This window comes from Triturus cristatus, chromosome 5_1 (assembly GCF_964204655.1).
Source record: "Triturus cristatus chromosome 5_1, aTriCri1.1, whole genome shotgun sequence".
NCBI classification, from domain to species: domain Eukaryota; kingdom Metazoa; phylum Chordata; class Amphibia; order Caudata; family Salamandridae; genus Triturus; species Triturus cristatus.
Window position 1 is genome coordinate 992,949,782 of NC_140587.1, and position 20,983 is coordinate 992,970,764.

The window sequence follows — 20,983 nt, forward strand, 5'->3', positions numbered from 1 at the left end:
TTCTTGATCAATGTTATTTTCTAGCTTTTTTTCAGACTCCCATAGCACCCTACTTACAGTCTTAAGCATAGCTGCCATCTTTTGAGTTTGCCAATATTTTCATGCTTTATGTGTTCTTATGTGTGATACATCAGTCCCTTACCTGTGACATTTTGAATGACACTTTATAACTAGTGTGTTTGTGTGTTTTGCTGTTCGCCCTATGTGGGAAGGGTATGCCCAGACGTGGGTCCCATGCTCACTACGTCACTGGAGTCAAGCTATCCTGGCTGAAGAGGGGTGAAACCCCGAAACCGGTCATAGGATGCTTGATTCCGGTCGAGGGAAGACATGGCTTGGCAGTTCGGGCTGGACTGTTCCCATGAGGCACAGGGTCAAGACTGATTTGCATATGGCCATTTCTGAACTGGGGTGGCGTGGTGAGCAAAATAACGATGGATTAAACCCAGATCTGTGACTGGGGGATTATGTTTTGCCAATGTGCAACATTCTGTCCATCATCTTGTGTGTTTTACTTTATAACTAGTACCACAGAGAAATTATGTTAATATAATGAAATTGGTAGTTGCTCCTTTGGTTGAACAGCATGGCTCGAAATTGTCTTAACCTCTTCGATGCCCGTGACGAGCTGGACTCGTCATGGGCCGCGGTGGCGCTGTGCCCATGACGAGTCCAGCTCGTCACAAACCCCGCCCGCTAATGTAACGGCCGGCACAGGGCGGGGAAAGGGGCGGGCACCGAAGGGGCTAAAACAGCCACAACACACCTGTACTTCAAATAAATAAATACAACATTTCCAACCTATCTAATATGACAGGAGAACTGGAATCTACTCTCCCTAGCTACATCTTTTTCCCCCCTCTGTACCCCTGGACCCTGTGCTCAAACAAAAACATTGAATGCACTCACCTGTGCAAAGTGAACACACGGAGCAGCAGTCAGTGGCTGCCTGCATTCGCCACCCTCACTTGCAGATATGGACCATTCTCAACTTTATCTTTCCACCCTCTCCCGGCACTTTCTCTTTTCCAGGCTCTTGTTCTCCTCCTCTTACCTATCTTTTCTGTCAACTTCTCCATCTCCTGTCTTTCCCTTCTCCACCATCCCTATTCTTCTCGAACTTTCCTTCTCTCACTCTTCTTTCATCTCCTCCTTGCCTCTTATTACCGCTCCCAGACTCTTTTCTCACCTTTTTTGTCTCCTCCTTCTAACTTCTCATTTCCCAGAGGTGCAAGCGGAGTGGTAATGAAGGCGCTGTGCAAACAAACCTGAGAAGCCCACCCGAAATAATTCCACGTGTATTTTAATATCCTTCATTGCCCCTGGTAATCAGATTTGGAATATGTTGCAGATGACATTTGGAAAGTCTTTGAAACTTATTTTTTCAGGCTTCATTTGCGCTGAGTTTTTGAATGTTCTAGGTTTGCTGTTTTGTCTAGAGACTTCCACCTGTCATTGATTGCGACGTCAGGGCCGTGGGGCTCTGGGCCAGGAGCACTGCAGCAGCTGCGGCAATGCATGTGCTGTGGCGTTTACGAAAGGCCACGTGCCGTCTTGTAGTGTCGCCACACTACATAGATGATAAAATGCTGCTTTCAATGCGGGTATTTGCCGAAGAGACGCGTGGCCTGGCTACACAGCCTCATTTCAGTGAATTATAAAGTTTATGCACACCCAACCAAATGGATTGCATAGCTATACGTTTTCAGTTTGCACCTGAAGGGCAGTGTAAAGAAGGGATGGAAAAGTGTTAACAAGGGAAAGAACTGAAAACAGAACGTAAAGCAGTTCTTGATTTGAGCCGGTGGTTGCAGGTGTGGTCCACCGGCACTCATTTATGGAGAGCGAACTAATTGTTCCTCATCAGACTTTCACCCCGAGCAACAGAGAGAAAAGCACAAGATGGGGAAGAGAAAGTGTTAGAAATGGGGGTCTCTGATTGGCAGTGGATGGCCACTGTCCAAGCAGGGACCCTTCTTTCTAAGTCAGAGTGAAGGGCTGCACCCCCTTGACAACCCCTGCTCCACCCTGTGGTAACGTAGCACGAGCAGTTAGGCTAATCTCAGAGGCAGTGTGTAAAGCGTTGATGGTCATACACAGTAAGTACAGTGAGGAACACTACAAAGGGACACAACACAGGGAGTTATCAAAGAAAATAGTTATATTTATAGAGACTTATCACAAGACCAAATAACGAGGAAATCACAATACTGTACAAAAATAGTTCTCTCTGGATGCTGCAAAAATAGTTCCAATGGGTAAGGTAAAGTTTATTTCAGGACAGTGATCTCTGTGACCCCTCTTCTCACAGTTCTGAGATGTTGGCAAATAATTCACAAGAAATGTCGCTCCGGCGGGTTAGCGATGTTTTTCCTCACGCTCTGGTCACAGCCACTCGCTAACGGGGGTTAGCGACGATTTTCTGGACGCTCAGCAGCTGTAGCGATGATTTTCTGGCTGCAAACATGCGGGGCGATGATCAGGCCAGCGGGCCTTCAGCGGCAGCGATGCGACGATTTTCTTTACGCTCAGCAGCTGTAGCGATGATTTTCTGGCCGCAAACGTGTGGGGCGATGATCAGGCCAGCGAGCCTTCAGCGGCAGTGATGCAACGATTTTCTTTACACTCAGCAGCTGTAGCATAATTTTCTGGTCGCAAACGTGCGGGGCAATGATCAGGCGAGCGAGCCTTCAGCGGCAGTGATGCGATGATTTTCTTTACGCTCTGTAGTTGTAGCAATGATTTTCGGGCCGCAAATGTGCGGTGGCGATGATCAGGCCAGCGAGCCTTCAGCGGCAGAGATGCGATGATTTTCTTTACGCTCTGTAGGTGTAGCGATGATTTTCTTCACGCTCCTCGGCTGCGGCGGCTCGCTAACAGGCCTTAGCGATGAAAATGAAGTCTACTGGTCCTGAGACTTCAGTCAGGAGGCTAGTTCTCTCTCTAGCCCTTGGGTGATTGCAAGTTCAAGATTAAAAAGTTCTCTTACAGCTCCTTTTCCCTCCTTTTTCCAGTCCAATGAAAACTACTGCAGGCCAATCCAGGGAACAGCACACAACACCAGGACAGTCCTCTCCTGCAGCTTTCTTCAGTTCCACGGACAGAGGTTGGTCTTGAGATCCAGGGGCAATACAAATTGTAGGGGTTTCAGCAAAGATATTTATACCCCAAAAGTCTTTGTTCTGAAGAGTCACAAGTCACTGAACCCAGCCAGAACCAGTTCTGCTCAGTCCTGGAGCACTTTGTTTACCAGGCTGCTTCTTTCCTTTCAGGGTGCAGGGCAGAGACATCAGACGCACCACAGGAGGTGGAGACAGCATTGTGGAGGGAAGACACAGCCCTATTCAAGTCCCAGTTGCAATTCCTCCCACCCATCTAGATGCAGATCTCTCCATTCACCACTGGGACACCTCACCCTGTCTCCTGGAATTCCCCAGCCCTGTCACTCCAAACCCAGACAGCCAATACACATAACAGCAGAGCACACTGGAAGGCTTAGGCAAGAAAATACCTACTTTCTAAAAGTGGTATTTTCAAACACAGAATATAAAAATAACCTCCACTAAAAGATGCATTTTAATATTCTGAGCTCAGGCATACTAAATTAGATTTTCTACTATGTTCCTGGGGTCAGTTAGGACTATAGAGTGTAATAGTCAAACTGCCCATTCTGGCCTATGGAGAACAGGTAGCCTTACCGTAGTGAAAACGAAATTGGGTGTAATTCACTACCAGGACATGCTACACACATCAGAGCATGTCCTACCTTACACATACAATGCACCCTACCATAGGGGTGGCTTACATGATGCCAAGGGAAGGTTCAGGGGCTGGGAAGTGGGTGCACTTCACAGCCAAGATGGCAGTTCTAGACTGCACACAGACACTGCAGTGGCAGGTCTGAGAGACACTTTACAAGCTGCTTCTGTGGGTGGCGCAAACTAGCGCTGCAGGCCCACCAGCAGCATTTGGTTTACCAGCCCTGGGCACACACAGGCCACATTACTAGGGACTAACAGGTAAACCAAATAAGCCCATCATGGATATACCAATTCACATGTCATATTTACAAAGGGAGAGCATTTGCACTTTAGCACTGATCAGCAGTGGTAAAGTGCCCAGAGTCATAAAATCAACACAAACAGGTCAGAAAAAATACAGGAGAAAGGCAAAAGGTTTAGGGATGACCCTGCAAAAAGGGCCATTTCCAACACAACCCCCTTCCAGCCAAAACGCAGGGGAGACCAATCACTACCTTGATGGGCTTCCCGGCTTTGGGCGATAGAACATGGATCTGGCCCGCGACTGCAGGGGCATACTCCAGTTCTACGCCACTCAGAACCCTGTGGGATCCCCTGGTCCACACTCTCAGGGCCCACTACAACAACCAATGGGGAACTCTTCCCCTCACCTGTGGACACCAACTGGGCAGCACCTAACCCAAGCTTGCTCACAGGTGTGTCCCAACAGAGAGACAGTAAGCAACAGTTGCCACGGACAGTAGTCAGCGATGAGACCCAGGCCCTATACCTCTCAGGGCTCTCACATCTCGGTGGCATCAGAGAGCGGGGGGCAATAGCCCCAGGTTCCTGGCACCTTTTTTCCACTCTCCCTCTCATCAGGACAGGCAATACACCCTGACACCGACCCACTAGCCTTGGGCCTGTACTCAGCGGCGGGGCCGGAGACTGGGGTGGGCTTTCCCACACCCGGTCCTCCTCTTTGGGGCTCGGTACCCTCCCACCTGGAGCGGTACCCCCTTCCAGAATTGTCAGGGCACCTGTGGCAGGTGTCCGGCACAATTCGCCCACCAGTTCAGGGATTCTATCCTGCAACTGGCATCCCAGCATAGGGTCTGTACCCTTAGACTGGGCGGAGGCTGCCCCTCCCCGCCCCCTTTACTGGGGTCCTGCACCCTCCCACCTAGAGAGGTGCCCCCATAACACAAACCGGTAGGGGCACTGTTAGCAGTGGCCCCTTCCTCCAAGTCAAAGGGGACACCCTGAACCTGGCCCTCCAACCCAGGGTCTGTACCCTTAGGCTGGACCTGTGCCTGGCAACCCAGGACTTCTGGGGGATTACACCAGTTCCCCCCAAGGAAAACACACCCCTCTAGAGTCGTGCAACAGTCTGCCTGGCACCCCAGGACTTCCTGGGGAGCACACAGGCCCCCCCGAGGGAAACATACCCGTCCACCAGTTCAGGGCCTTGACCCTGCAACCGATCTACCAACCTGGAAAACCCCTCAGGTGGCACCGGGGTCAGAAGCGAGGGCTCCCTCCCTCTGCACCCCCTTCTAGCATACTGCACCCTCCCACCTGGAGTGGTGCTCTTAGAAAAAAAAATGGTTGTGACACTGCTTACAGTTGTCCCTCCCTCCAGGTCAGACAACACCTGGACCTTACTTCCCAACTCAGGGACCAATCCCCAGGGTTGAACAACTGCCTGGTGAACCAGGACTTCCTGGGGAGTACAAACACCCTCCCCGGGGGTAACACAGAACTCCTGTGTTGCGTGACAGTCTGCCTGGCGCAGATCTCCCGGTCCCTGTCCACCTGACCGGGCGCGAAGATCTCCCAGGACAGAAGTGGTGTCACCATGGTCATTCCTCTGGAGCTCCGCCCTCCTGACTGGATCCTGACCCACTGGGGGCTCCTTCCCCCTCTCACCCCTCAAGCTGGACTTCTGCACCCTCCCCCTAGGAGTGGCACGGCCAGACACAAGAACTGATGGAGGCCTGACTACGGGCACTCCCAGCTCACCTAACACGGGGAGACTCCCCACAACTGACAGTCCATCCGGACAGACTATATTCTCTACCTGGTGTTCCCTCATGGAACCATCCAGTACTGAAGACTGAGGTGGGGGCACTTCAGGACCTATCCCAGTCTCACTCCTGCTCCCTCAAGACAGGATGTGAGGCCCTACAACCTCCTCACAACAAGGGGACCTAGCTGCATCACTCCGGACCTCTCCCACCCCTCTGGGTGGGAAGACCTATGAACCACTCCTATTAGGGTCATTCCCTAATGCCTCTACAGAGCCTCTGGTACTCACCCAGAGGTCTGCCTCCTGTGCCATCTCCCTAGGATCAGGGAACTCACCCTCTAACAGGTGTTGGTTTAGTTCTGGAAAACAGGAACTCACAAAAGGCTCTCCCACAATTGGATTACACAGTTCCACGCAGATGCTAACCTTCACCTCACAATCCAATGTCTCACATACGTACCCCACACCATTCTCCTGAAATGGGCGAGACATTACATGACTGTCTCTATCACTCTACCCACACTCTTCTGGCCGATTCTCACACTCATACACCAGGACTTCAACCATGGGGGGACCCCTCTCCCTGCACCTCACATCTAGAGTCGGTAGGGTGTCCTTCCCCTCACTAGGACTATGGGCTCCTGTGCTAGTTCCCCAATCCACCTCAGGGACACTGCACACTAATGGACCTACCTCATATCCTTGAATCCACTGGTGTAGATCAACCCCCTTCTTCGAGTCAGATGCCACATCTCTGGGTGGGCGTACTACACTGTCATCATTACATAACTCAATTTTGCTGCCACCACTGGACCTCACCCTCACTGGTGAGTCCAGACAATTAAAACTGCGCTCGGGGAACAATCTACCCTCCCAAGCTAACTTCTCCTCTACTACTATCTGCGCTCTCTTGTAGAAATCCCTAACAACCTCTTTAGTAATGTATAGTCTGCTCTCTGTCTGTACTACTGGTATGCTGTCACCAGAGGGACTGGAGGTCTCTCCATTCTTTGCCTTAATCTCCAGCTCCCTCAATGCTCTCTCATGCTCAAGCTTCATTTTCATCATTTCAAGCTCTATCTTCCTGCTCTCACGGTCTCTCTCCTTCTGACCTTCTATTTGCATCTTAGCCATCTCCCTATTATGGCGTCTCTCTCTTTCCCTGTCCTCCATCTCCTCTGGGGACAGACCCCATGCCGACACACTTGTGCCCGGGCTGGAAAGCGCTTCACTACCTACTACCTCAATCACTTCCTCCACATTCTCTCCCTCCACCACAGGCTCTCCCATATTTCTAGGGGCATCCCTGGCTGCTAGCCAGGCCTTCGGTGCCTTGCAGAATTCTTCTTTCCTGGTGAAACCTGTGGTAGGGACTGTAAATTTCTCACAAACATGTTTTAGCTCCTTGGACGTATAGGTATCTATCTTCTCCTCTTCCCAGGAGAACTCTTCTGGGTCAACAACTCAAATACGTATGTGTCACGTTATGGTCTGCACTCACTAGTAGTGTACACTTTAATCACAGTATGCGGTCACCAACGCAAGTCCAGATCCCCACCGCTGACCACCAATGTTAGAAATGGGGGTCTCTGATTGGCAGTGGATGGCCACTGTCCAAGCAGGGACCCTTCTTTCTAAGTCAGAGTGAAGGGCTGCACCCCCTTGACAACCCCTGCTCCACCCTGTGGTAACGCAGCACAAGCAGTTAGGCTAATCTCAGAGGCAGTGTGTAAAGCATTGATGGTCATACACAGTAAGTACAGTGAGGAACACTACAAAGGGACACAACACAGGTAGTTATCAAAGAAAATAGTTATATTTATAGAGACTTATCACAAGACCAAATAACGAGGAAATCACAATACTGTACAAAAATAGTTCTCTCTGGATGCTGCAAAAATAGTTCCAATGGGTAAGGTAACGTTCAGTTCAGTACAGTGGTCTCTGCGACCCCTCTACTCACAGTTCTGAGATGTTGGCAAATAATCCACAAGAAATGTCGCTCCGGCGGGTTAGCGATGTTTTTCCTCACGCTCTGGTCACGGCTGCTCGCTAACGGGGGTTAGCGACGATTTTCCGGACGCTCAGCAGCTGTAGCGATGATTTTCTTGCCGCAAACGTGCGGGCGATGATCAGGCCAGCGAGCCTTCAGCGGCAGTGATGCGATGATTTTCTTTACGCTCTGTAGTTGGAGCAATGATTTTCGGGCCGCAAATGTGCAGTGGCGATGATCAGGCCAGCGAGCCTTCAGCGGCAGCGATGCAATGATTTTCTTTACGCTCTGTAGGTGTAGCGATGATTTTCTTCACGCTCCTCGGCTGCGGCGGCTAGCTAACAGGCCTTAGCGACGAAAATGAAGTCTACTGGTCCTGAGACTTCAGTCAGGAGGCTAGTTCTCTCTCTAGCCCTTGGGTGATTGCAGGGTGAAGATTAAAAAGTTCTCTTACAGCTCCTTTTCCCTCCTTTTTCCAGTACAATGAAAACTACTGCAGGCCAATCCAGGGAACAGCACACAACACCAGGACAGTCCTCTCCTGCAGCTTTCTTCAGTTCCACGGACATAGGTTGGTCTTGAAATCCAGGGGCAATACAAATTGTAGCGGTTCCAGCACAGATATTTATACCCCAAAAGTCTTTGTTCTAAAGAGTCACAAGTCACTGAACCCAGCCAGAACCAGTTCTGCTCAGTCCTGGAGCACTTTGTTTACATGGCTGCTTCTTTCCTTTCAGGGTGCAGGTCAGAGACATCAGACGCACCACAGGAGGTGGAGCCAGCATTGTGGAGGGAAGACACAGCCCTATTCAGGTCCCAGGTGCAAACATTGAAAGCTTAAACGTACCTACTGCACTTGCACAGCAAACACTAGAATGAGACCTATTCTGCCCTAGTGTGCATGTAGGCGTGTAAAGTGCCATTCAGTAGAAGAGAGGCCCAATTCTCCCAATTAGGTAGCCCCCCCCCCATTATTACCCACATGCATCAAAACCTAACGCTACACCCCAATGCAGGTTGTAGCCTATTACATAGGACCAGTGTAACCGCAAGGAGGAATTTACAGGTCACATGATTCCACATGGACTGAAAAGCATAATATCCAGCTGCCACAGAAATATGATGGTCCACTGATTACTCTGGGATCCTATGCATCTATAAGGATGAATCATTGAGCTACCCCTTCAGCTGTTCCAACTCAGCAGCTGCTTTCACTGCTGCACAGGGTTGGTGGGCTGTCACAGAATGATCTCACATCACCCCCCCCAGGTCACCCTGAGCCCAGACGTGGAACATCAAAATGTTCCCACAGGGGTCCTAAATTATCAGTAACACAGTGCCTTCCCAAACCCTGTTAGAGAAAGGAAAAGCCAGAGTATTCTGGGTATTCGGCTCCATTTGGTTCTCTCAATTCGTGGTGGGATGCCATGGAATTGGAAATGTTTTTTTTCAGCAGATTCCTGTCATTAGCAATAAACCGGTAAAGGAAAGTTGAGGTAACTCCTAATTAAGATACGTCCGCATCTCGCTCTAGATGTTGTTTCGATAATCTCCCTCTATTATGGAATACTGAGGATGATATAAAATTATTAAAAGATGTATGAAAGATTTTCTTAGTTTTCTGCAATTTTAGATGATATTTCCTATGGCTATACCAATGAATGTAATTATCATCATTCAGCAATATCTGCTGAAGGCAAAGTAGCATACCTGTCTTTGCATGCTTAAAATGTATATTGTGTCCAAGGGAATCATTACCCATGGGCTTCCGGTTTGTACATTTGTCCTTGGTACAATGGAATAGAAGCGGAGGCTCATTTTATCCAATGTGATGGGCCACCATAATGAACCACGTTCATTCGTACCTGTCACCATGCAGGTCACTACATGTTACTTGGGATCTCAGCAATGTTGAAGAGCTTTCACGCAACTGCCACATTTTGGTCATGTGTATAGCCACTGATCAAGGAGCATAATATCTGGTTTATAAAATAACGTACAGATTTTTATTACAAGGGCATCTGATGCATCCATATAGAGTAATGATAACTACTAATGACTTTGATGATGTTCTTTGTGATATCATCTATGACTCTTGGGTGAAATCATGAGCATTGATGTGAGAAAGTTGTGGTTGCATTGCTATTTCTGACTTTTGCACGCTGTGCATTAGTATTCTTTGATCTAGGTTCATCGCAAACTTTGATTTACATATTATTAGTGCAATGATTTATTCTTTTGTCTCTCATCTCTCTCCTCTCACACTTGTCATTGAAATTTAATGTATTAAAATGAGCTGTGTTTCTTATTGTGAATGTACCTGAAATAACAGAATAATGAAGAATTTATAATTCCTATGTACTTGTGTATTCACCATTCATATTTGAAATATTAGATAAAAGTAACTTGATAAGTAAACAGAGTTTGTCATTATTAATGAATATCTAGACATGTGCATATTGTGATTTACTTTTGCTGGACAGGCTTTTCCTTCATTATAGGTCCTCATGAGGGAAATAGCATCTGCCTCTTATTATTGAGTCCTTATTAGCTCTACCAAAGATCTATCAGAGGACCTGATATATGTAAGTGTTCATTGAATTTCTATGGGCCCAAACCTCTTGGTTTAGAAAAAGTTCCTGATTTTAATAAATTAGGGATAAAGTGAAGAATTATAAAATGTATGCCCTTTCTGCTGCATCAGAGGTAGTCAATATACTCTTGGCATAGGGTCTAACATTGAGCTAAGCCTTTCTCTCATCACCCCTACCCTAGAAAATCCCTAGGCATAACTCGGCACGTAAAACACACGGGTCAATACCTTCAACTGTGTCCACTGGTCTCTTGGTGCAGAATTTGGACTTCCAGCAGGTCTTGCAAGTGAGTTCCCTCCCCTAGAAGTCCAATGACTATGTTCTTTGGCCACGCCAGTGAGGCCTGGACGCTGCCATTACATAGAAACCTAATTTTCATCCACTTCAGCTCACTGTACTTGTCCTATGACTACATCCAGTTTATTCTGGCCACAGTACCTCGCTTTTGGCTAGACACTGCACTGTCTACACCATCTACAATACCAGGTTCATTGATGTCATCTATGGTACTATTCAAAGGTGTCATCTCCGATGTCATGTAAGGCCATCAGAAGTGCTCTGGATAAAGTTATGGTTGCTTTACTCAACATCTTTGGCACTGTAACCATAACCTGAATATAGATTTGTAGGTGAATTTCTATGATTTTCCTAAAGCTAACATTATTTCTTTTTCTGAAGAATGAACCATAACTTTTATTTAACAAAGTACTTTTAAATCTTTAACTAGTTTTTTTTCTCCAATGGATGTATATATAAATAATCATAGTCAAATTAATAAAGAAAGGAAGACAAAATTTGTATGGTATGTTGAAATGAAAAGTTATGCCTTCTATAGAAAATCATTTATTTTAATTCTCTTTGAAGGCAGACCACATTTACACATTTGACACCGTTTATAAAAGACCCGTCACCTATGATGCCAAACTACATCGAGATGACAGAGAACATGCAAAACATAAAGGCCTGGATATCCATGGACAGGTAAAATAATCCAAACACTATTTTCTTTCATGGAAAATGTTGCTTTGTTCCTTATGCTCCATAGGACCTTAAATTATTAATAGCCTACTCTTTAACTGCATATCACCAGCAGTTAATGGTAAATTGTAACAGCTGACTACATTTAGCACATTTAGCAAAAGCTCTTTAATGCATACTTGAAAAAAACATCACAGGACATCTGTATTCAGGCTTTGGTGAAGATCAATTACAGAATGGCAAGTATTGCCGTCTTAGTGGCTGTCAATCATACTTTGTATGCATCTGTGCACCATAGTCTTCAATCAAACTGAATAATGGTTTACGAAATAAGAGGCGATACTGCTGAAACATGAAGGTTGTCTCTTACTGCGTTATAACCTGCATGTAGCACGGCATTTTCGCGATAAGCAGCTTGCGGATCTACTTGCCTAAGATCCTCTTCCATTGATATTGAAATATGTTTTTTCCTCTTGTCTCTGACTCTTCTTTATTTTTAGTTTCTTGATCAATGTTATTTTCTAGCTTTTTTTCAGACTCCCATAGCACCCTACTTACAGTCTTAAGCATAGCTGCCATCTTTTGAGTTTGCCAATATTTTCATGCTTTATGTGTTCTTATGTGTGATACATCAGTCCCTTACCTGTGACATTTTGAATGACACTTTATAACTAGTGTGTTTGTGTGTTTTGCTGTTCGCCCTATGTGGGAAGGGTATGCCCAGACGTGGGTCCCATGCTCACTACGTCACTGGAGTCAAGCTATCCTGGCTGAAGAGGGGTGAAACCCCGAAACCGGTCATAGGATGCTTGATTCCGGTCGAGGGAAGACATGGCTTGGCAGTTCGGGCTGGACTGTTCCCATGAGGCACAGGGTCAAGACTGATTTGCATATGGCCATTTCTGAACTGGGGTGGCGTGGTGAGCAAAATAACGATGGATTAAACCCAGATCTGTGACTGGGGGATTATGTTTTGCCAATGTGCAACATTCTGTCCATCATCTTGTGTGTTTTACTTTATAACTAGTACCACAGAGAAATTATGTTAATATAATGAAATTGGTAGTTGCTCCTTTGGTTGAACAGCATGGCTCGAAATTGTCTTAACCTCTTCGATGCCCGTGACGAGCTGGACTCGTCATGGGCCGCGGTGGCGCTGTGCCCATGACGAGTCCAGCTCGTCACAAACCCCGCCCGCTAATGTAACGGCCGGCACAGGGCGGGGAAAGGGGCGGGCACCGAAGGGGCTAAAACAGCCACAACACACCTGTACTTCAAATAAATAAATACAACATTTCCAACCTATCTAATATGACAGGAGAACTGGAATCTACTCTCCCTAGCTACATCTTTTTCCCCCCTCTGTACCCCTGGACCCTGTGCTCAAACAAAAACATTGAATGCACTCACCTGTGCAAAGTGAACACACGGAGCAGCAGTCAGTGGCTGCCTGCATTCGCCACCCTCACTTGCAGATATGGACCATTCTCAACTTTATCTTTCCACCCTCTCCCGGCACTTTCTCTTTTCCAGGCTCTTGTTCTCCTCCTCTTACCTATCTTTTCTGTCAACTTCTCCATCTCCTGTCTTTCCCTTCTCCACCATCCCTATTCTTCTCGAACTTTCCTTCTCTCACTCTTCTTTCATCTCCTCCTTGCCTCTTATTACCGCTCCCAGACTCTTTTCTCACCTTTTTTGTCTCCTCCTTCTAACTTCTCATTTCCCAGAGGTGCAAGCGGAGTGGTAATGAAGGCGCTGTGCAAACAAACCTGAGAAGCCCACCCGAAATAATTCCACGTGTATTTTAATATCCTTCATTGCCCCTGGTAATCAGATTTGGAATATGTTGCAGATGACATTTGGAAAGTCTTTGAAACTTATTTTTTCAGGCTTCATTTGCGCTGAGTTTTTGAATGTTCTAGGTTTGCTGTTTTGTCTAGAGACTTCCACCTGTCATTGATTGCGACGTCAGGGCCGTGGGGCTCTGGGCCAGGAGCACTGCAGCAGCTGCGGCAATGCATGTGCTGTGGCGTTTACGAAAGGCCACGTGCCGTCTTGTAGTGTCGCCACACTACATAGATGATAAAATGCTGCTTTCAATGCGGGTATTTGCCGAAGAGACGCGTGGCCTGGCTACACAGCCTCATTTCAGTGAATTATAAAGTTTATGCACACCCAACCAAATGGATTGCATAGCTATACGTTTTCAGTTTGCACCTGAAGGGCAGTGTAAAGAAGGGATGGAAAAGTGTTAACAAGGGAAAGAACTGAAAACAGAACGTAAAGCAGTTCTTGATTTGAGCCGGTGGTTGCAGGTGTGGTCCACCGGCACTCATTTATGGAGAGCGAACTAATTGTTCCTCATCAGACTTTCACCCCGAGCAACAGAGAGAAAAGCACAAGATGGGGAAGAGAAAGTGTTAGAAATGGGGGTCTCTGATTGGCAGTGGATGGCCACTGTCCAAGCAGGGACCCTTCTTTCTAAGTCAGAGTGAAGGGCTGCACCCCCTTGACAACCCCTGCTCCACCCTGTGGTAACGTAGCACGAGCAGTTAGGCTAATCTCAGAGGCAGTGTGTAAAGCGTTGATGGTCATACACAGTAAGTACAGTGAGGAACACTACAAAGGGACACAACACAGGGAGTTATCAAAGAAAATAGTTATATTTATAGAGACTTATCACAAGACCAAATAACGAGGAAATCACAATACTGTACAAAAATAGTTCTCTCTGGATGCTGCAAAAATAGTTCCAATGGGTAAGGTAAAGTTTATTTCAGGACAGTGATCTCTGTGACCCCTCTTCTCACAGTTCTGAGATGTTGGCAAATAATTCACAAGAAATGTCGCTCCGGCGGGTTAGCGATGTTTTTCCTCACGCTCTGGTCACAGCCGCTCGCTAACGGGGGTTAGCGACGATTTTCTGGACGCTCAGCAGCTGTAGCGATGATTTTCTGGCTGCAAACATGCGGGGCGATGATCAGGCCAGCGGGCCTTCAGCGGCAGCGATGCGACGATTTTCTTTACGCTCAGCAGCTGTAGCGATGATTTTCTGGCCGCAAACGTGTGGGGCGATGATCAGGCCAGCGAGCCTTCAGCGGCAGTGATGCAACGATTTTCTTTACACTCAGCAGCTGTAGCATAATTTTCTGGTCGCAAACGTGCGGGGCAATGATCAGGCGAGCGAGCCTTCAGCGGCAGTGATGCGATGATTTTCTTTACGCTCTGTAGTTGTAGCAATGATTTTCGGGCCGCAAATGTGCGGTGGCGATGATCAGGCCAGCGAGCCTTCAGCGGCAGAGATGCGATGATTTTCTTTACGCTCTGTAGGTGTAGCGATGATTTTCTTCACGCTCCTCGGCTGCGGCGGCTCGCTAACAGGCCTTAGCGATGAAAATGAAGTCTACTGGTCCTGAGACTTCAGTCAGGAGGCTAGTTCTCTCTCTAGCCCTTGGGTGATTGCAAGTTCAAGATTAAAAAGTTCTCTTACAGCTCCTTTTCCCTCCTTTTTCCAGTCCAATGAAAACTACTGCAGGCCAATCCAGGGAACAGCACACAACACCAGGACAGTCCTCTCCTGCAGCTTTCTTCAGTTCCACGGACAGAGGTTGGTCTTGAGATCCAGGGGCAATACAAATTGTAGGGGTTTCAGCAAAGATATTTATACCCCAAAAGTCTTTGTTCTGAAGAGTCACAAGTCACTGAACCCAGCCAGAACCAGTTCTGCTCAGTCCTGGAGCACTTTGTTTACCAGGCTGCTTCTTTCCTTTCAGGGTGCAGGGCAGAGACATCAGACGCACCACAGGAGGTGGAGACAGCATTGTGGAGGGAAGACACAGCCCTATTCAAGTCCCAGTTGCAATTCCTCCCACCCATCTAGATGCAGATCTCTCCATTCACCACTGGGACACCTCACCCTGTCTCCTGGAATTCCCCAGCCCTGTCACTCCAAACCCAGACAGCCAATACACATAACAGCAGAGCACACTGGAAGGCTTAGGCAAGAAAATACCTACTTTCTAAAAGTGGTATTTTCAAACACAGAATATAAAAATAACCTCCACTAAAAGATGCATTTTAATATTCTGAGCTCAGGCATACTAAATTAGATTTTCTACTATGTTCCTGGGGTCAGTTAGGACTATAGAGTGTAATAGTCAAACTGCCCATTCTGGCCTATGGAGAACAGGTAGCCTTACCGTAGTGAAAACGAAATTGGGTGTAATTCACTACCAGGACATGCTACACACATCAGAGCATGTCCTACCTTACACATACAATGCACCCTACCATAGGGGTGGCTTACATGATGCCAAGGGAAGGTTCAGGGGCTGGGAAGTGGGTGCACTTCACAGCCAAGATGGCAGTTCTAGACTGCACACAGACACTGCAGTGGCAGGTCTGAGAGACACTTTACAAGCTGCTTCTGTGGGTGGCGCAAACTAGCGCTGCAGGCCCACCAGCAGCATTTGGTTTACCAGCCCTGGGCACACACAGGCCACATTACTAGGGACTAACAGGTAAACCAAATAAGCCCATCATGGATATACCAATTCACATGTCATATTTACAAAGGGAGAGCATTTGCACTTTAGCACTGATCAGCAGTGGTAAAGTGCCCAGAGTCATAAAATCAACACAAACAGGTCAGAAAAAATACAGGAGAAAGGCAAAAGGTTTAGGGATGACCCTGCAAAAAGGGCCATTTCCAACACAACCCCCTTCCAGCCAAAACGCAGGGGAGACCAATCACTACCTTGATGGGCTTCCCGGCTTTGGGCGATAGAACATGGATCTGGCCCGCGACTGCAGGGGCATACTCCAGTTCTACGCCACTCAGAACCCTGTGGGATCCCCTGGTCCACACTCTCAGGGCCCACTACAACAACCAATGGGGAACTCTTCCCCTCACCTGTGGACACCAACTGGGCAGCACCTAACCCAAGCTTGCTCACAGGTGTGTCCCAACAGAGAGACAGTAAGCAACAGTTGCCACGGACAGTAGTCAGCGATGAGACCCAGGCCCTATACCTCTCAGGGCTCTCACATCTCGGTGGCATCAGAGAGCGGGGGGCAATAGCCCCAGGTTCCTGGCACCTTTTTTCCACTCTCCCTCTCATCAGGACAGGCAATACACCCTGACACCGACCCACTAGCCTTGGGCCTGTACTCAGCGGCGGGGCCGGAGACTGGGGTGGGCTTTCCCACACCCGGTCCTCCTCTTTGGGGCTCGGTACCCTCCCACCTGGAGCGGTACCCCCTTCCAGAATTGTCAGGGCACCTGTGGCAGGTGTCCGGCACAATTCGCCCACCAGTTCAGGGATTCTATCCTGCAACTGGCATCCCAGCATAGGGTCTGTACCCTTAGACTGGGCGGAGGCTGCCCCTCCCCGCCCCCTTTACTGGGGTCCTGCACCCTCCCACCTAGAGAGGTGCCCCCATAACACAAACCGGTAGGGGCACTGTTAGCAGTGGCCCCTTCCTCCAAGTCAAAGGGGACACCCTGAACCTGGCCCTCCAACCCAGGGTCTGTACCCTTAGGCTGGACCTGTGCCTGGCAACCCAGGACTTCTGGGGGATTACACCAGTTCCCCCCAAGGAAAACACACCCCTCTAGAGTCGTGCAACAGTCTGCCTGGCACCCCAGGACTTCCTGGGGAGCACACAGGCCCCCCCGAGGGAAACATACCCGTCCACCAGTTCAGGGCCTTGACCCTGCAACCGATCTACCAACCTGGAAAACCCCTCAGGTGGCACCGGGGTCAGAAGCGAGGGCTCCCTCCCTCTGCACCCCCTTCTAGCATACTGCACCCTCCCACCTGGAGTGGTGCTCTTAGAAAAAAAAATGGTTGTGACACTGCTTACAGTTGTCCCTCCCTCCAGGTCAGACAACACCTGGACCTTACTTCCCAACTCAGGGACCAATCCCCAGGGTTGAACAACTGCCTGGTGAACCAGGACTTCCTGGGGAGTACAAACACCCTCCCCGGGGGTAACACAGAACTCCTGTGTTGCGTGACAGTCTGCCTGGCGCAGATCTCCCGGTCCCTGTCCACCTGACCGGGCGCGAAGATCTCCCAGGACAGAAGTGGTGTCACCATGGTCATTCCTCTGGAGCTCCGCCCTCCTGACTGGATCCTGACCCACTGGGGGCTCCTTCCCCCTCTCACCCCTCAAGCTGGACTTCTGCACCCTCCCCCTAGGAGTGGCACGGCCAGACACAAGAACTGATGGAGGCCTGACTACGGGCACTCCCAGCTCACCTAACACGGGGAGACTCCCCACAACTGACAGTCCATCCGGACAGACTATATTCTCTACCTGGTGTTCCCTCATGGAACCATCCAGTACTGAAGACTGAGGTGGGGGCACTTCAGGACCTATCCCAGTCTCACTCCTGCTCCCTCAAGACAGGATGTGAGGCCCTACAACCTCCTCACAACAAGGGGACCTAGCTGCATCACTCCGGACCTCTCCCACCCCTCTGGGTGGGAAGACCTATGAACCACTCCTATTAGGGTCATTCCCTAATGCCTCTACAGAGCCTCTGGTACTCACCCAGAGGTCTGCCTCCTGTGCCATCTCCCTAGGATCAGGGAACTCACCCTCTAACAGGTGTTGGTTTAGTTCTGGAAAACAGGAACTCACAAAAGGCTCTCCCACAATTGGATTACACAGTTCCACGCAGATGCTAACCTTCACCTCACAATCCAATGTCTCACATACGTACCCCACACCATTCTCCTGAAATGGGCGAGACATTACATGACTGTCTCTATCACTCTACCCACACTCTTCTGGCCGATTCTCACACTCATACACCAGGACTTCAACCATGGGGGGACCCCTCTCCCTGCACCTCACATCTAGAGTCGGTAGGGTGTCCTTCCCCTCACTAGGACTATGGGCTCCTGTGCTAGTTCCCCAATCCACCTCAGGGACACTGCACACTAATGGACCTACCTCATATCCTTGAATCCACTGGTGTAGATCAACCCCCTTCTTCGAGTCAGATGCCACATCTCTGGGTGGGCGTACTACACTGTCATCATTACATAACTCAATTTTGCTGCCACCACTGGACCTCACCCTCACTGGTGAGTCCAGACAATTAAAACTGCGCTCGGGGAACAATCTACCCTCCCAAGCTAACTTCTCCTCTACTACTATCTGCGCTCTCTTGTAGAAATCCCTAACAACCTCTTTAGTAATGTATAGTCTGCTCTCTGTCTGTACTACTGGTATGCTGTCACCAGAGGGACTGGAGGTCTCTCCATTCTTTGCCTTAATCTCCAGCTCCCTCAATGCTCTCTCATGCTCAAGCTTCATTTTCATCATTTCAAGCTCTATCTTCCTGCTCTCACGGTCTCTCTCCTTCTGACCTTCTATTTGCATCTTAGCCATCTCCCTATTATGGCGTCTCTCTCTTTCCCTGTCCTCCATCTCCTCTGGGGACAGACCCCATGCCGACACACTTGTGCCCGGGCTGGAAAGCGCTTCACTACCTACTACCTCAATCACTTCCTCCACATTCTCTCCCTCCACCACAGGCTCTCCCATATTTCTAGGGGCATCCCTGGCTGCTAGCCAGGCCTTCGGTGCCTTGCAGAATTCTTCTTTCCTGGTGAAACCTGTGGTAGGGACTGTAAATTTCTCACAAACATGTTTTAGCTCCTTGGACGTATAGGTATCTATCTTCTCCTCTTCCCAGGAGAACTCTTCTGGGTCAACAACTCAAATACGTATGTGTCACGTTATGGTCTGCACTCACTAGTAGTGTACACTTTAATCACAGTATGCGGTCACCAACGCAAGTCCAGATCCCCACCGCTGACCACCAATGTTAGAAATGGGGGTCTCTGATTGGCAGTGGATGGCCACTGTCCAAGCAGGGACCCTTCTTTCTAAGTCAGAGTGAAGGGCTGCACCCCCTTGACAACCCCTGCTCCACCCTGTGGTAACGCAGCACAAGCAGTTAGGCTAATCTCAGAGGCAGTGTGTAAAGCATTGATGGTCATACACAGTAAGTACAGTGAGGAACACTACAAAGGGACACAACACAGGTAGTTATCAAAGAAAATAGTTATATTTATAGAGACTTATCACAAGACCAAATAACGAGGAAATCACAATACTGTACAAAAATAGTTCTCTCTGGATGCTGCAAAAATAGTTCCAATGGGTAAGGTAACGTTCAGTTCAGTACAGTGGTCTCTGCGACCCCTCTACTCACAGTTCTGAGATGTTGGCAAATAATCCACAAGAAATGTCGCTCCGGCGGGTTAGCGATGTTTTTCCTCACGCTCTGGTCACGGCTGCTCGCTAACGGGGGTTAGCGACGATTTTCCGGACGCTCAGCAGCTGTAGCGATGATTTTCTTGCCGCAAACGTGCGGGCGATGATCAGGCCAGCGAGCCTTCAGCGGCAGTGATGCGATGATTTTCTTTACGCTCTGTAGTTGGAGCAATGATTTTCGGGCCGCAAATGTGCAGTGGCGATGATCAGGCCAGCGAGCCTTCAGCGGCAGCGATGCAATGATTTTCTTTACGCTCTGTAGGTGTAGCGATGATTTTCTTCACGCTCCTCGGCTGCGGCGGCTAGCTAACAGGCCTTAGCGACGAAAATGAAGTCTACTGGTCCTGAGACTTCAGTCAGGAGGCTAGTTCTCTCTCTAGCCCTTGGGTGATTGCAGGGTGAAGATTAAAAAGTTCTCTTACAGCTCCTTTTCCCTCCTTTTTCCAGTACAATGAAAACTACTGCAGGCCAATCCAGGGAACAGCACACAACACCAGGACAGTCCTCTCCTGCAGCTTTCTTCAGTTCCACGGACATAGGTTGGTCTTGAAATCCAGGGGCAATACAAATTGTAGCGGTTCCAGCACAGATATTTATACCCCAAAAGTCTTTGTTCTAAAGAGTCACAAGTCACTGAACCCAGCCAGAACCAGTTCTGCTCAGTCCTGGAGCACTTTGTTTACATGGCTGCTTCTTTCCTTTCAGGGTGCAGGTCAGAGACATCAGACGCACCACAGGAGGTGGAGCCAGCATTGTGGAGGGAAGACACAGCCCTATTCAGGTCCCAGGTGCAACTCCTCCCACCCATCTAGATGCAGATCTCTCCATTCACCACTGAGACACCTCACCCTGTCTCCTGGAATTCCCCAGCCCTGTCACTCCAAACCCAGACAGCCAATACACATAACAGCAGAGCACACTGGAAGGCTTAGGCAAGAAAATACCTACTTTCTAAAAGTGGTATTATCAAACACAGAATATAAAAATACCCTTCACTAAAAGATGTATTTTAATATTCTGAGCTCAGGCATACTAAATTTGTTTTTCTACCATGTTCCTGGGGTCAGTTAGGACTATAGAGTGTAATAGTCAAACTGCCCATTCTGGCCTATGGAGAACAGGTAGCCTTACCGTAGTGAAAACGAAATTGGGTGTAATTCACTACCAGGACATGCTACACACTTCAGAGCATGTCCTACCTTACACATACAATGCACCCTACCATAGGGGTGGCTTACATGATGCCAAGGGAAGGTTCATGGGCTGGGAAGTGGGTGCACTTCACAGCCAAGATGGCAGTTCTAGACTGCACACAGACACTGCAGTGGCAGGTCTGAGAGACACTTTACAAGCT

The 20,983-nt window shown here is 48.6% G+C and overlaps 1 protein-coding gene across 2 annotated transcripts in view; it reads left to right on the top strand.

The window, feature by feature from the left end:
* CFAP90 (cilia and flagella associated protein 90) overlaps positions 1–20,983 on the top strand; it is a 250,592-nt gene that overhangs the window by 168,945 nt on the left and 60,664 nt on the right. For both annotated transcript variants that reach the window (XM_085604178.1, XM_085604179.1), the window contains one exon: positions 11,221–11,337. In XM_085604178.1, coding sequence (XP_085460304.1) covers positions 11,221–11,337 — 117 coding nt within the window. The remainder of the gene's footprint in view (positions 1–11,220; positions 11,338–20,983) is intronic.